The sequence below is a fragment of the Octopus bimaculoides genome, chromosome 2 (assembly GCF_001194135.2).
Source record: "Octopus bimaculoides isolate UCB-OBI-ISO-001 chromosome 2, ASM119413v2, whole genome shotgun sequence".
Lineage (NCBI taxonomy): Eukaryota > Metazoa > Mollusca > Cephalopoda > Octopoda > Octopodidae > Octopus > Octopus bimaculoides.
In genome coordinates, this window is record NC_068982.1 from 86430659 (window position 1) to 86445727 (window position 15069).

Sequence of the window (15069 nt, forward strand, 5' to 3'; positions counted from 1 at the left end):
ATCAGGGCAGCGCAAAAAGTTGTTTCACACAAGCATTTCTATAGCCAATTACACGGATGAAATTTATGTATGCTTAATAATTTTACGCAAAACAGCCTTCAGACTTTCCCTATTAATTTCATCGTCTTTTGAATTATGAACATATTTACATCATAAGGGTTTTTTCGTTGTAAGGCTTTCTTTTTTAGTTGATTTTCAGCTAGCAAGACTTATCGTAGATGGCATAATAAGTCACACCCGGACAAGGTCGGGTTATACTGCTAGTATATATATATATATATATATATACAAGTCAGGTATCTGCAATTGAAGCAGCATCTAATTATAAAATAGCCATCCATATCTCATACTAAATAGGACAGTTACTGCAGTATTTGCACTGAGATAACAGCAACAACAACAGTAGTAGCAAAGGCAATGACCAGACTGTTGCCATTGTAGCCTTAAATGACCAATAAAGAGGCAGGGTTAACATATTTAAACAAATGGACAACAGAAGGAAGGAGTCATGGGGAGAATAAATACTGGATCTACAGTGGTCTACCATATTACAGAAAAAACAATCGAAAATAAGTTAAAAAACAGCATCACAAGATCTGACCTCCCTGTTAGAACAATTAGACAGGCCCACACATTCACAAACTAGCTCTCACACAACACCACTACCAATGACACACCAATCGACAGTATCTGGCTGTGTTTAAGATCAAACACAGTATATCAAATGTTATGTTCTAGTGGAGTGACAAACACAGGATCATCCATAAGACACCTTTACCATAGAGTAAACAAGCATTTCTACAAGGCCACACCACCAACTCTGTAAAGTTGGATTTATTCACCCAAATGCTAGCAAAGTGATGGATACTGTCAACCTCAGGATTACAAAGGAACACTTCATTAGGAGAAAAAACATCAAGCCTGAACCACCATAATGAGCTAGATGTATAGAAATACATTTACTGCCTCCAGAAGTATTAATTGGCACAAACAAACATTAAGGAAATTAAGTAATTTTTTTTAAAAGTCTGAATCTTCATTTCAGAGAGCTCACAACAAAACTATCACCAAGCAATAAGGATTGCTCCAGGTTACATGCTATACATAGGGTAATCTATCTATCTACTTTTATATCTTTAAACCTTTTAGAGAAAATTAAAATCCTTTATACTTTCTTGTACTTTACTACCCATTATTGTCTTTTGTTTCATTTTGTCTTCCTTACCCTCCCCTACTAATGGCACTATCCTGTTATCTTATTACCTTATGAATACAATTCTTATCCTAGTTCTCAACCACCAGCAATATATTTTATTTGTGCAACTGCTTCTAACTTGCAACTTGATTGAGGGTTTATGTTTGTATGTTATTTGGCCTATTGCCTATAAAGATCAGGATGACACTTAAGAGACCATTGCAAAGTACTCTCAGGCCAATGATATATAGGCATCTTATTAACAAAACATAAGTGATCCAAGAGAATTATTATGCTGCCCAGGATCACCGGCTGTTAAAGAAAAGTATACACATCATATCAACAGCACACACAACTAAAGCATTATTCATTGTATCTCCCAAGATAACATGGAATATTGCACTTTCATACAATGTTGATGTAGTATATATTCATGACAACTTCACCAGTTACATGCAAAGCAACAATGAAAATTATCAATATAACAGATACATACTTACAGTTTCTACAGTACTTTGCAAAATATCTTTGAAATTGGTAAGATTAGCCAACATAGAATCTCTAGATTCTTCTGGGTTGCTATCAGGTGAATCACTGAGATGTTCTCTTTCACAAATGGGGGATGGTAAAAACTCACCAACCTAAAAGTAATATTCATTATTTTAGAATTAAAGGACATATATGTAGAGGTTTTGACTTAAAGCAGCAAATATGTAGGAAGGTAAAGTAGTGAATAATTTTGAATAGGTTAGAGACTGAGTTGATAAAATCAAAAGAAAAAAGATCCTTTTAAAACACTAGAACATAGAAAGAGATACAACTTAATAACCAATGAAAATGGCAGTTAATAAAGTGTAAAGTCTTTATTGAATATAATTTAAGAATGTTAGAAGAAAATACTAAGAATACTTATTTCACTCACCATTCCTTTTAACTCCGTACTAAGAGTGTTGTTAGATTGGTTGAATGAAACATCACTAAGTGCTTTATCAGTAATATTTTTTTGTTGATGAAAATCCATGTCTTCTTCAATGACAACAGGCAAAATTGGGCAGGCTACACCCTCAGGAAATTTACTGAGGTATAGAATTAAAGAAAACTTTTTAACAACTTTATATTACTAAACATAGTAATTATTATGTTTATTCATCATCATTGTTGTTTAATGTCCACTTTCCATGCTGACATGAGATGGACGGTTTGACTGAGGACTGGCAAGCTGAGAGGCTGCACCAGGCTCCAATCTGATTTGGCAAGGTTTCTACAGCTGGATGCTCTTCCTAACACCAACCACTCCAAGAGTGTAGTAGGTGCTTTTTATGTGCTACTGGTATGAGAGCCAGTCAGGCGTCACTGGCATTGACCACGCTCAAATGGTATTTTTTATAAGCCACCTGCATGTGTGCCAATAAGGTGGCAGTAGTCACGTTCAAATGGTGCTTTTTACATGCCACCAGCACAGGTGCCAGTCAGGCGGTACTGGCATCAGTCACACTCAAATGGTGTTTTTGACGTGCCACTGGCATGGGTACCAGTCAAGTGGCACTGGCGTCAGCCACAACTACAATTTCACTTGGTTCAATAGGTCTTCACAAGTTCAGCATATCTCCAGATGATTGAAGGGTACTTTTAAATGGGCCAGTTATGTGACACTGGCATCAGCCACGACTATGATCTCACTTGACTTGCCGGGTCTTCTTAAGCACAGCGTATCTCCAAAGGTCTGTCACTTGTCATTGCCTCTGTGAGGCCCAGCATTTGAAGGTCATGCTTCACCACCTAATCCTATGTATTCCTGGGTCTACCTCTTCCACAGGTTCCCTCCACTGTTAGGGTGTGACACTTATTCACACAACCCTCATCCATATGCATCACATGACCATACTAGTGCAGTCGCCTTTATGCACACCACAGCTGATGCTTCTTATGTTCAACTTTTCTCTCAGGGTGCTTACACTCTGTCTTGTATGCACACTGACATTACACATACAGTGGAGCATACTAGCTTCATTTCTTTCAAGCCTACATATGTCCTCAACAGTCATGGCCCATGTTTCACTGTTGTGTAGCATAGCAGTACACACACATGCATCATAGTCTACCTTTCACTCTGAGCGAGAGACTCTTTGTTACCAGCAGAAGTAGGAGCTCTCTGAACTTTGCCCAGGTTATTGTTATTCTAGCAGCTACGCTCTCAGAGCATCCAGCCCCGCTACTGACTTGGTCACCCAGGTAGCAGAAGCTATCAACTACTTCTAGTTTTTCCCCCTGGCATGTGATGGAATCTATTTTCTGTGCATCTTCAGTGTTTATTGCACCTGTGCATCTGCTACACACAAAAACTATCTTCCCAGTTAACCTTCCTTTGATATTGCTGTCCACAACATCTTCATAACATGTGTCCATAACATTTTCATTCATTTATTTAAACTTACTCTGCTAACTCATCAAATTCAATTACATACAATAGATGGGTTTTAAGATTTAAATTAGCTATGAGGGGCCCACTGAATCTGAAGTGCCCTGGGACCCTGATTCTTATTTCTTTACGGCTCACAAGGGGCTACACAGAGAGGGGACAAACAAAGACAGACAAATGGATTAAATCGATTATATCGACCCCAGTGCATAACTGGTACTTATTTAATTGACCCCGAGAGGATGAAAGGCAAAGTCGACCTCAGCGGAATTTGAACTCAGAACGTAGCAGCAGAGGAAATACTGCTAAGCATTTTGCCCAGAGTACTAACGTTTCTGCCAGCTTGCTTGGGACCCCAATTTTGGAGGCAGAGTGTTTCAAAAATCCAATAATAGCTGCAGAAATATAGGATATGATGATAGGCTGCATAGGAAACAGATTATCTGGTTTGGATGGTCTAACCTACAAGCTTTACTTTCATATGCCAGACTTGTTTGGTGGCCTCTTAGCAAATATTTACTACAAATGGTAGCATAATAGAAGAATCCCAGTTCTGTAAGTTGAGGAGCTGTGACACTACTAAGAAAGGACCTAAACATGGGTTATCAAATAGAAAATTTTAGGCCTACAATGCTACTGAATGCAGATTTCAGAATTTTGGCCAAGGTATTAGTGAAGAGGTTGTCACTTGTCATCAAGGAACTAATTGGAGATGCATGAACATGCACCATCCTGAGCAGATCTATCTACAACAACCTTCACCTCATGCAATACCTCATAGACAATGTAGATAAAAAAAGCTGTCATGGGTGAGGCCCTGATGAATTTGAATGGCAGCTAGTTTTAAACCTGTTTCAAATAGCTGGATTACTACTATGTATAGTGACATCTTTTCAGTAGTTCAGGTGAATGGTTACTTATCTGAACTAGTCCATCAAAGATGTCCCCTCTCATCTCTTTTGTATGTGCTGGCTCTAGAGCCACTATTGCAGAAACTGGAGGTATCCCACATGAACTAGGACATGGGAGAACCATGTTGGCATATGCAGACATCATTGTCATAGTGTCGAACACCAGGCACATAGAACTGATTGGCACTACTCTAAAAGAGCAGTGCAGTGGTGACAGGAGCAAAATTAATCAAGGAAAGTCAGAGGGCTTGCTGCTGGAGAAGCAGGTCCATGTTGGGCTTGCACCTGGAGAGGCAAGTCCATGTTGTCCAATAATGTCATGCTGATCAGAGGGGTCAGTTAAACTACTTGGGACCTAGTTTGGTCTGGATCTCTAGGTGGAGAACAAGGGTGAGGTGACGAGTAAGGTGGCCAATTTCATCCAGATACAGACTGAGAGAAAACTGTCCATGAAAGGCCAGAGCAGAAGTCATGACTGCATACATCGCCTCTCTCATATAATACTGCCTGACCATTGTACCTTGCTCCAGTATGTTCAAAATGGAGTGCATACTCTTCTGCTTTCTATGGAGGGGACACGTTCCATTGGTCAGGCACTCCATTTGTTGTCAATACCTGCTGAATGGAGAACAGTGGATGCCGTGGCTGCTGATGAACAGACAATGTTTATCAGTCTGGTGATTTTAGCAAAAGGGGTTATGTAATGGACCAGATTAAAAGAACTGAAGACAAATACTTTCCCCTTTGGCCAAGCCCTTATCAACTTTTACAAGTTTCACTTGAAAAGGAAGGTGAGTGTAGAGAGTGAAGTCCTGCTTCCCAGCAATTTTATGAAAAGGTGAGTGAATGTTACAAGAATGGTCCAAGTGAATGGGCATACTCTAAGCATTCACCAGTAGATTGAAGGAAGACAATATTTGGAGGGAACTTGCCTTAGTGGTCAAGGCAGCTGTAGTTTTGTGGTGTTTCCAGGAGCAGCCCTAAGAAGCCTCCTACTTTTGTAGAATTTTTCATTTTTAGAATCTGTATTATCATTTTTATTGTTTACACGCTTCTGTTTATATAACCCCAAATTGTATTGTCCTGTACCATCCCCAGTGTCTTTTTGTGAACCATTAGTGGTAAATATAGAAATTATTATTATTATTATTAAGGTGGCAAGCTGGCAGAATCATTAGCATGCCAGTCAAAATGCTTAGTGACATTTTGTTCATCTTTACATTCTAAGTTCAAATTCTGCCAAGGTCAACTTTGCCATTCATTCTTTTGGGGTTGATAAATCAACTATCCCCATCCCACAAATTTCAGGACTTGTGCCTATAGTAGGAAGGATTATTATTATTATCATTGCCAGTAACAAGCTAAATTCTCACTTTATGCAATTTTTCTTATTTCTTCCCCTTCTAAACCATGATTAACACATTCCTCTCTTTCTCTCCACAGAACTTGAGGCTCACTTATTCATTATGTGCCAACCCTTACTTGCCCTCACCTACTACCATCACCTATACCAAAAGTTTATCTTTTCCTCACTTCCCTCTACTGACCATTAACATGTCCTCATCTCCTACTCTCTCAGATAATAAAAATATGATATAGCATATATACATAAGTTACTACTTAATAACATTAGGAATCTTTACACATTTAAAGCATTCACTGATAATAGTTTGAATGGCACATATAACATATGACCAACTGTTGGAGAATGAATGATGGCAAGTTTCATGAAAGGGAAAAGCTTCAAGGAGTTACTACTGCTGCTGGCAACAAAGGTTGTTTTACCTTCAGAGTGAAGGGTGGATTGTATGATACTTGTGTTAGAACTGCAATGATGCATGGTAGTGGGGCATAAGCCTTGCTTGCAAAGGACAGAAGACTGGAATGAAATGACCCAAGCATAGGATGTGCAATGTAAGTATGCATGAATGACAGTATAAATGCACTGATGATAAAAAAAACTGAGAAAAAGCGGAATGAGATGTAGAATGCATGAAAGAAGGCTGCATTGGTATGGACATGTGAAGAATATAGATGAGGACAGTTGTATAAACAAGTGCCAATTACTTAATGCAGTGGGAACTTGGAGACAAGTGAGACCCAGGAAGACAGGAGTGGTGAAGGATGGCCTTAGAACCCTGAACCTTAAGGAAGAGAGGACACAGGATTGAGATGTCTGCTGATATGAGGTTCTTGAGAAGACCCACCCATTTCTGTAAAACTGACCTGGAAACACAAAGAGGCACCTTGCCAAGTCTCCTCCTCCTTTCTCTCTCCACCACATCATCTCTCTCACAACAGTTGCCCCTTGATACCATTCTATTTTTTTATGCTTCCTAAAACCATTTCATTTATCAGCCATTACCCACACATTTCATTGATCATCTCCCCACTGAAACAACAAATCTCACCACATGCACTACACCTGTCTATCTCCCCTAAATCCCGCAGTCTACCCAAACACAACATGTCTCATATCCTCCCTGTCAACTGTATCATCATTACTTCTACTACTATTATCTTGCTATTGCCCACCCCCACTCTTGTCTACGTCCCTCTATCTTCCTCAGTTCATGCATCAAGTGTCATCCTTCTTCACCTTTAGCCCTCACACCCTACATCCCTTTGACTCTACTTTATCTTTACAGTTGTTATATATCTTCCATTTCTCCATTCTTTGTCCCACCTTACTCTTTGCAACTCACCTCTCACTTACACTTCAAGTTTCTGTCCCACTCACTTCTACACACCTCATACCTTGAAAAGTTACCTGGACACCTCATCACTACTATTTACATTTATCTTTGTAGTTCCTACTGAGCATTCTCACCCTTTCTTCTAAATGTGACTAGCCATGCAGCTCCTTTACAACAAGAAGCTATTCACCTCCCACTTATACATTAACCCCCTCATTTTCAAGTATAAAGCTGCTTATCCCATCTTGGGTTTCATAGTCTTGCAACTAGCAAGGTGACCTCACTAGTGCTGGTGGCATGAAAAAGTACCCACTATACACTGAAAAGTGGTTGGTATTAGGAAAGACATTCAACTGTAGAAACCATACCAAAGCAAACATTGGAGCACCATGCAATCCTTAGACCAGTTGGATACTGTCAAACTATCCAACCAATGCCAGCATTGAACATGAACATTAAATGATGACGATGATATATTTGTAATTCTAGATTGGTAAGTCGAAAATGAAAAAAAAACTCATACACTGGGATATAGAGACAGAAGGGAAACTACTAGTTTCAAATCTAAAAATGTGGAAAATATTTTGGTCTTCTGTCAGATTGAGAAACCTGTCCATATTATAGAAAAAGGTCTTCAAAAACAACTGTTACAGCTGTCCACCATATTCCTAGTTTAGGACCAAGGAGTTATCTCCTTTGTCACTTATTGTTCAGATATGTAGCTTGAGCATGCACATACCCAGAGATACTCTTACACACCTACATACAGAGACTTTCATTGTACTACGAGAAATAATAGTGCAAGAAAAAGAGAAAGAGAAAGAGTAAAGAATTGCAGGAAAGAGGAAAAGAGAAGAGAGAAATAGAAAATTTGGACAAATACTAAACATTTTAGGAGGAAAAACTCAACTAGGAAAAATATTTAAAATTACATTTTAAAAATATATAAAATATAAAAAAGTAACACCTAGGTTGGGCCAGAGGTTAGCTGGGCAAAAATTTTATTTAGAAAATATTAAACCTTATTCCTGAATGAAAGTGGGCCTATAGTGATGTTTCTAGTGCCTAAGTGTGAATTTTCTCTTATGTATTCAAGAGCTGAAGGTCTTCAATTTGGCATAAAGCTATAAACCTGGTTTTCAATATTTCCTTAGAAATATGTTCTCTTCTATTCAGAGCTTCCATCTCTTATCAAGCATTTATGTGTGAGCTGGATTTTCAACAATCTTCCATAGTGCAATTATCATTTAACTGCTAGATGTAGCAGTGTATGCTTTATAATGATTCCAATTTTTGGTGCTTCTGATTAGAGCAATGTAGTTGTGAAATCTCTGCTTGAAGAATCTTTCAATTAATTGGCATATTGTTTTAGATTAGGGTTGTGGTTCAAAGTCATGGGTCTAACCACTGCTTCATAAATAATGATCCAGTCAGCAAGTACACTATGGAGATTTTGCATGTGCTGAAGGGTTTCTGTATGAACATTCAGCCTCAACAATCGGACTGAATTTAACAGAATTGTTAAGCTCACGTTTAAAGTGCAGCTATATTTGATTGTAACTGTATGTCTACTGAACATTTTTCTGTATTTGTGTTCTAGGAATAAACGTTTAACTATTAAATTTAGGAAGATCATGCTCATATCAAACTATTATTAATGAGTATATAGTTGGCTAAATTGAACAGAAATGAATTGTTGAATTTTGTTTAAATTAAAATTCTTACTTGTTTTAGACTGCAGTCATGCCAGAGCACTGTCTTGAAAGGTTTGTCAAACAAATTGACACCAGTAGTTATTTTTTAAAGCCTGGTATATTAAACTCTTTCTGAACTGCTAATTTATGGAGATGTAAACAAACCAACACAAGTTGTCAAGTAGTTGGGAACAAACATATATACACACACATATATATCACAGGCATCTCTTGGTTTCTCTCAAACAAATCCATGTAGTTAGGAAGCAAACTTCTTACCCCATAGCCATGCCTGCACCTTAAAAATATATTTTCTATATATGAATTTCTATAGTCTGACTATAATTAAAATGAAATTGGGTGTCAATTACTGGTTTACATTTTAGTTTAAATTGAATTGATTCAAAGAGTAGTTAAACAACTCATTAATGAAATGAAATCAAATCAAATCATCAGACTAAAGTGAAATTCTAAAAATATCAAAGAAATTATTGTGAATTATAAGAACCAAATAATGCTATCAATATCATCAATAGATGAACTTTTGTATGAATAAATATTGATTTTATTCAACTCATTTTTGTCAAAATGAATATTTACCTCTTATCTTCTTTTAGTTGGATCATTTGGGCAACAAGATCAAAATTAGTTGTTTGAAGCTCCTGAAAATAAATACCAATTTAAAATTATTAATGAGCAATAATACTATCTCAATATTCATAATTGTTAAACAATTTAAATTATATCAATTCAATTTATAATCAAAGAAATTATTTTTAACAATAATTACAATAAAAAATTCACATTTCAAAAATTTCAATTTATAAAAATTAAACTAATCCACAAACTTTATTAGTTTTCTTCAGTAGTGTCATATTTTCCCCAGCTTTATTCAGTTCAGTTTTCAACTGTAACAAAACAATAGGAAACTAGACAAAATTTCTTTTGAATTTGTATTTAAAAAAGTGAAGAAACATATAAAGTTTTCAAGTTATATGAAAGCTATGAGATTTCCAGGAATAGAATCCATGTGACCATTTATGCATAATATAAAAAGTAAATTGTTCACATTAGACTACATATTTATTTATAAGAATATTGTTCCAATTATCAATGAAAATATCAGAATTTGCAGGTTTATCTAGAGAATCACAAATTGTATAAGAGATAATGAGAAATAAATATAATAATCAACATAATACAACATGTACACAAAAGATATTCTGAAAGACACAGAACAAAAATGTTAATTTTCAAATATAAAGAGGTAAACATACATCCCTTTTTGCTATACTATAAAACCTTTCTATAATTGTAAATTTTGAAAACTTCAGCTACAAAACTGGCTATCAAATAATTCCAGCACTAGTAATCCTGACCAAGTATGTATCAGTGTTATAATCGTATCTCCTGGTTCAGAGAACCTATCTTCAACATCAACAGGACACCGCTATCAAATTGACCAATAATAATGCCATTATGGTGATGCAGCAGTCTGACCTCTACAAGGCTGAAGCACTTCAGCAATTCTTTGACATCTTGTTCTTCCTTATATTTCCCAAAGACCATAAGAGGGCAACCAACAATTTGTGCTTATCAACATTTGCAACTAATCTCTTCTCTTTTACTTCCACAGCTACCAACTTCATTCTCTGCACACTATATACAAGGGTGGGCTGCAAAGTTCATAGGCTGACTATGAGTGAGTGAAGCTAGAGCTGTGAAATCATCTTGCATGCATTAATTTCAATTTTTATTAATAACTGCATTGTTTCCTTCGAGGTAAACTGACATCTGACTGTTCAAAAAAAGACTTCAAAAGTAACTAGTTTTGACTTCTCTTGAAGATGGACAAAATCTGGCAAGGTGGTGTTATCAAGCACCTGTAGAAAAAGTATTTAACCCACATGGACATTCATGCTGACATGGTTGCTACATTAGGGGATGATGCTCCAGCTTTATCAACAGTACAAAAATGAGCAGCTGAATTTGGTGGGGAAAGGCAAGTCTTGAAGATGACCCAAGGTCTGGACCAGAAAAAGTACACCAGACCGATCACGTCACATAATTTGAGACAGATCCAGCTGGTTTCCATGAACGTTTCCTAACCCAAGATGAGTATTGGCTTCATCACTTTGAACCAGAGACAGAGAGACAACCCATGCAATGGAAACTCCCCTCCTTACCTGCTCCAAAGAAGGCCAAGGTCATTTCATCTGCAGGGAAGGTGATGGCCTCAGTTTTTTGTGATGCAAAAAGTATTGTGTTTATAGACTATCTTCAAAAGGGCCACACCATCAATGGAGAGTACTATGCTAACTTACCGAGGCAATTACAAAAGGTTAGCAAGACCAAACACCCATGGAAACTAACAAAAGAGGTTTTGTTTTATGAAGGTAATGCTCCAGCACATAAGTTCTTGGTTTCAATGGCTACTGTGCATGACTGTGGCTTTGAACCAGTTGGTCACCATCCCTGTTCTCCTGATTTGACTCAATCTGACTATTACCTTTTCCCCAACATGGAAAAAAAACTTGGTTGGGAACCAGTATCATAGTGATGATGATGTCATATCTACTGTTGATGATTTTCTTTTACCGAAAGGATGAAAGCTTCTTCACTAATGGAATTCAAGCACTGCAACACCAATGGAAGAAGTGTGTGAACTGCAACAGGGACTACATTGTAAAATAAACCTCATTTGGTCACATTCCACGAGAGTATCTTGGTCAGCCTATGAATTTTTCAGCCAACCCTTGTACCTCTATCATCTTTCTTCTCAAGGTTAATAAGGCTAGCACCCATTCATTTTCTTTAGAAAGTTCTCCATATCTAGATAACTTAACAAGCTCTTTCCACCTATGGTAGCAGCCCTCCTATCAGATATCCATGACCCCAACCACACCTCTTTTATTCAATTACTTTTCTTTCACTCCTAAACTCTCTCAACTACTGTTCATCAAATATATTAAGTCCCCCTATGCTGTTGTTACATATGATGATGATAATCAATGCGTAGCTCTCAAATTCTTCGACTGCTGTATTCTGTTTGAATTCAGCACCCCCACTTCATTTAATTTTACCTCAGTTTCATCTGCTTTTCCTTTTCTGGAGAGTTCTACTAGTAGCTTGGTCATGGACAGCAGGAAAGACCCCAATAATGACAACTTGTTTGTTTACCTTCAGGCCCAAAAGTAACTTTCTTTTTACTGGGTAGTTGTTACATCAATGGTTGTATCAACACTTTCATTACTCATAACTCATCTTCATTCCCTTTAACTTCTTCCACTATGCCAGAGAATTCATATCAATCATCTTCATCACCTCTGTCAATTTCATCAGCATCATTGGTTTTATTGACCAGTAAACTTCTTCACTTCTATCATTTACAAACCTACCTACTACTCCTACTTTTCTTATTTCTTTACTGCCCACAAGGGGCTACACACAGTGGACAAGCAAGGACAGATAAACAGATTAAATCGATTATATCGACCCCAGTGCATAACTGGCACTTATTTAATCGACCCTGAAAGGATGAAAGGCAAAGTTGACCTCAGCGGAATTTGAACTCAGAACGTAGCGGTAGACGAAATACCGCTAAGCATTTCACCTGGCGTGCTAACGTTTCTGCCAGCTTGCCTACTCCTACTTTTCTGCTTGAATACAATTGTCCCATTTGTTTGCAATGATAGATTTGCTTTCCTCAAAACATTCCTCACACACTCTGTAAATGTCAAAACATGCACTTCATACCACTCATTTTTTCTACTCCTGCACTCACATAAACTTCACCACCATCTTTATACACACACCAGCAGACAATGCTTTGTTCACACCACATACAATCATGCCTTGTTTACATCAATGCATTTCTCACTATCACACATATGCATACACACACTTGGCTTCTAACTTTCTCAGACATGTCATTTGCTCCATGCCTATTTCCCTTAGCACACATTTGTTCTTCTCTGTTGGAAACAACTAAGTATACTCATTTCTTGTCTGCCATTCCAACATGTTTCAACACTGAATACTTTTTCCTAACAAGTTTTTCCCTCTTTTTTCTCCTCACTCCTTCATTCTAAAGAAGCACACAAGACTCTAATAGCACTGAAACTCATGAGAGGCAGTTAGAATCATAATGTTTTCAGTTATTTGTTTAGCATGTTGTCTCTAGGGATTCACTATCATCATTATCATCCTTGCTGGCATGGGTTGGACAGTTTGACAGGATCCAACAAGCCACAGACCGCATCAGATTTCAATGTCAACTTTGACATTGTTTCTACAACTAGATGCCCTTCCTAATGCCAACTACTTTAAATGTGTATAGGGTGCTTTTTCATAACGCCAGTACTAGTGCAGTTTCCAAGTAACTTGCAAAACAAAGTAAAGAAAGGGAAGGTAATTCCAAAATTATTTTGGAGCAAGAATTACTTTCTATGTTATAGGGTGAATTTTAACCAGACTAAGAGTAAAAAAAAATCATGATACTTACTTTTATAATTTCAATTTCAAAATTATCTGACAGTTTTTCAATCTCAATTTTCTTTTTCTTTTCAGTAGAAAAAATAAATATTCATAATATAATATTTATTTAAAAAGAAGCTATTCTAGCAAACTTCTAACATGTTAAGTGTTTACAAGTGCTTTCACAAGAGAAAATTCGTACAATTGATATAAAAGTTATTAATATGATTACAACATCTGTTTCAATTTTATTAGTTATAAATATCCTCAAACTCATCATCATAACTACAGACCTATTTGCACAAAATACATTTTAGATAATATAGAAATTTAATTTTGGACTAGTAGCACACACTTAGCAATATTTTAAAGATACTAACTCAAAATACATGACATTGTAATTTCAATATCAGTTACAAAAAAATAATTTGATACATTTCAGGATATTGACGGTAAGTAAGATAATAAATGCTAATCAGGATGAAAATTAGGAAAATGACAATGACAAAAACTATTAGTTTTGTCCAATTTATTTTCAGAGACACTTACTAAGTAAATGTACACAATTATAAATGAATAAACATGTAATCTAGATATTTAAAACAACAAATCACTGAGGTAATTGCTTATCTCAGTTTGAGTTAAAATCTAGCTGGAATTGATTCAATAAGTACCAGTTGTACAGTGAAGCAGTCTCTTATTTTGTACTTTCCTTTAAGAAAACTGGGCCTGTGTACAGGGAAAAATAAAGCTTAGTTTCTGAAAGCTTTACTTCCAATAATATTTTAAATAATGAGGAATTCTAATACAGGTAGATAGTAACATTTTGGAAACAGGTGTAGAAAATTTAATTGATTGGTTCTTAATTTTACGTAATCCAAATGAACAAAGGGCATCATTAACATCAGTGGGATTTAAACTATTAGTGTATAAGGACATGCTAGAAATAGCAACTAAATCACCCTCAAACCACACCCTGCTGTTTTAAGAAAAGGAAATGCTTGTGGGATGTGTGTATGTTTGTGTACAATATTATGCCTGAAGAAAAGAATACCTTTGATTACAGGTCTGCACAAAACTTATCTTGATCTAAACAACAACAAAAGTAATTACAATTTAAAATGTACCTTTACCTTTAAAAGTTTAGAATTATGCATTTTGAGTTCTTGAATTTTACTTAACGAATTTTGGTAATCTGTTAGATTCTGCTCCAGCTTTGAAATTATGTAAAAGAAAACATTATATGAATTGTGTTAAAAAAACATAAAAAATTCTGACATTAATTTAAATATTATTTTCATGCAAATGACAATGAGAAATTAACCTCCATCTATGTTATAATCTGCTGTTCAATGTTGTAATCTTCTTCAGTGGCTGTGTCGCAAGTAGCTTGCATACCAACCACATGGTTCCGGTTCAGTCCCACTGCATAGCACCTTGGACAAGTGCCTTCTATTATAGCCCAGGCCAACCAAAGCCTTGTGAGTGGTTTTGGGAGACTGAAACCGAAAGAAGCTTGTCGTGTATATATGTATGTGTATATATATATATATGTATATATATATATGTATATATATATATGTATATATATATATGTATATATATATATGTATATATATATATGTATATATATATGTATATATATATGTATATATATATGTATATATATATGTATATA

General features: G+C 36.2%; 1 protein-coding gene across 2 annotated transcripts in view; it reads right to left on the reverse strand.

The window, feature by feature from the left end:
• Nucleotides 1–15069, reverse strand: part of LOC106880968 (putative leucine-rich repeat-containing protein DDB_G0290503) — a 56494-nt gene that overhangs the window by 33625 nt on the left and 7800 nt on the right. For both annotated transcript variants that reach the window (XM_052965932.1, XM_014931146.2), the window contains 6 exons: nt 14525–14605; nt 13420–13476; nt 9764–9823; nt 9516–9577; nt 2118–2271; nt 1696–1836 (listed from right to left, as the gene is read on the reverse strand). In XM_052965932.1, the coding sequence (XP_052821892.1) occupies nt 1696–1836; nt 2118–2271; nt 9516–9577; nt 9764–9823; nt 13420–13476; nt 14525–14548 (498 nt within the window). In that variant the 5' untranslated portion in view covers nt 14549–14605. The remainder of the gene's footprint in view (nt 1–1695; nt 1837–2117; nt 2272–9515; nt 9578–9763; nt 9824–13419; nt 13477–14524; nt 14606–15069) is intronic.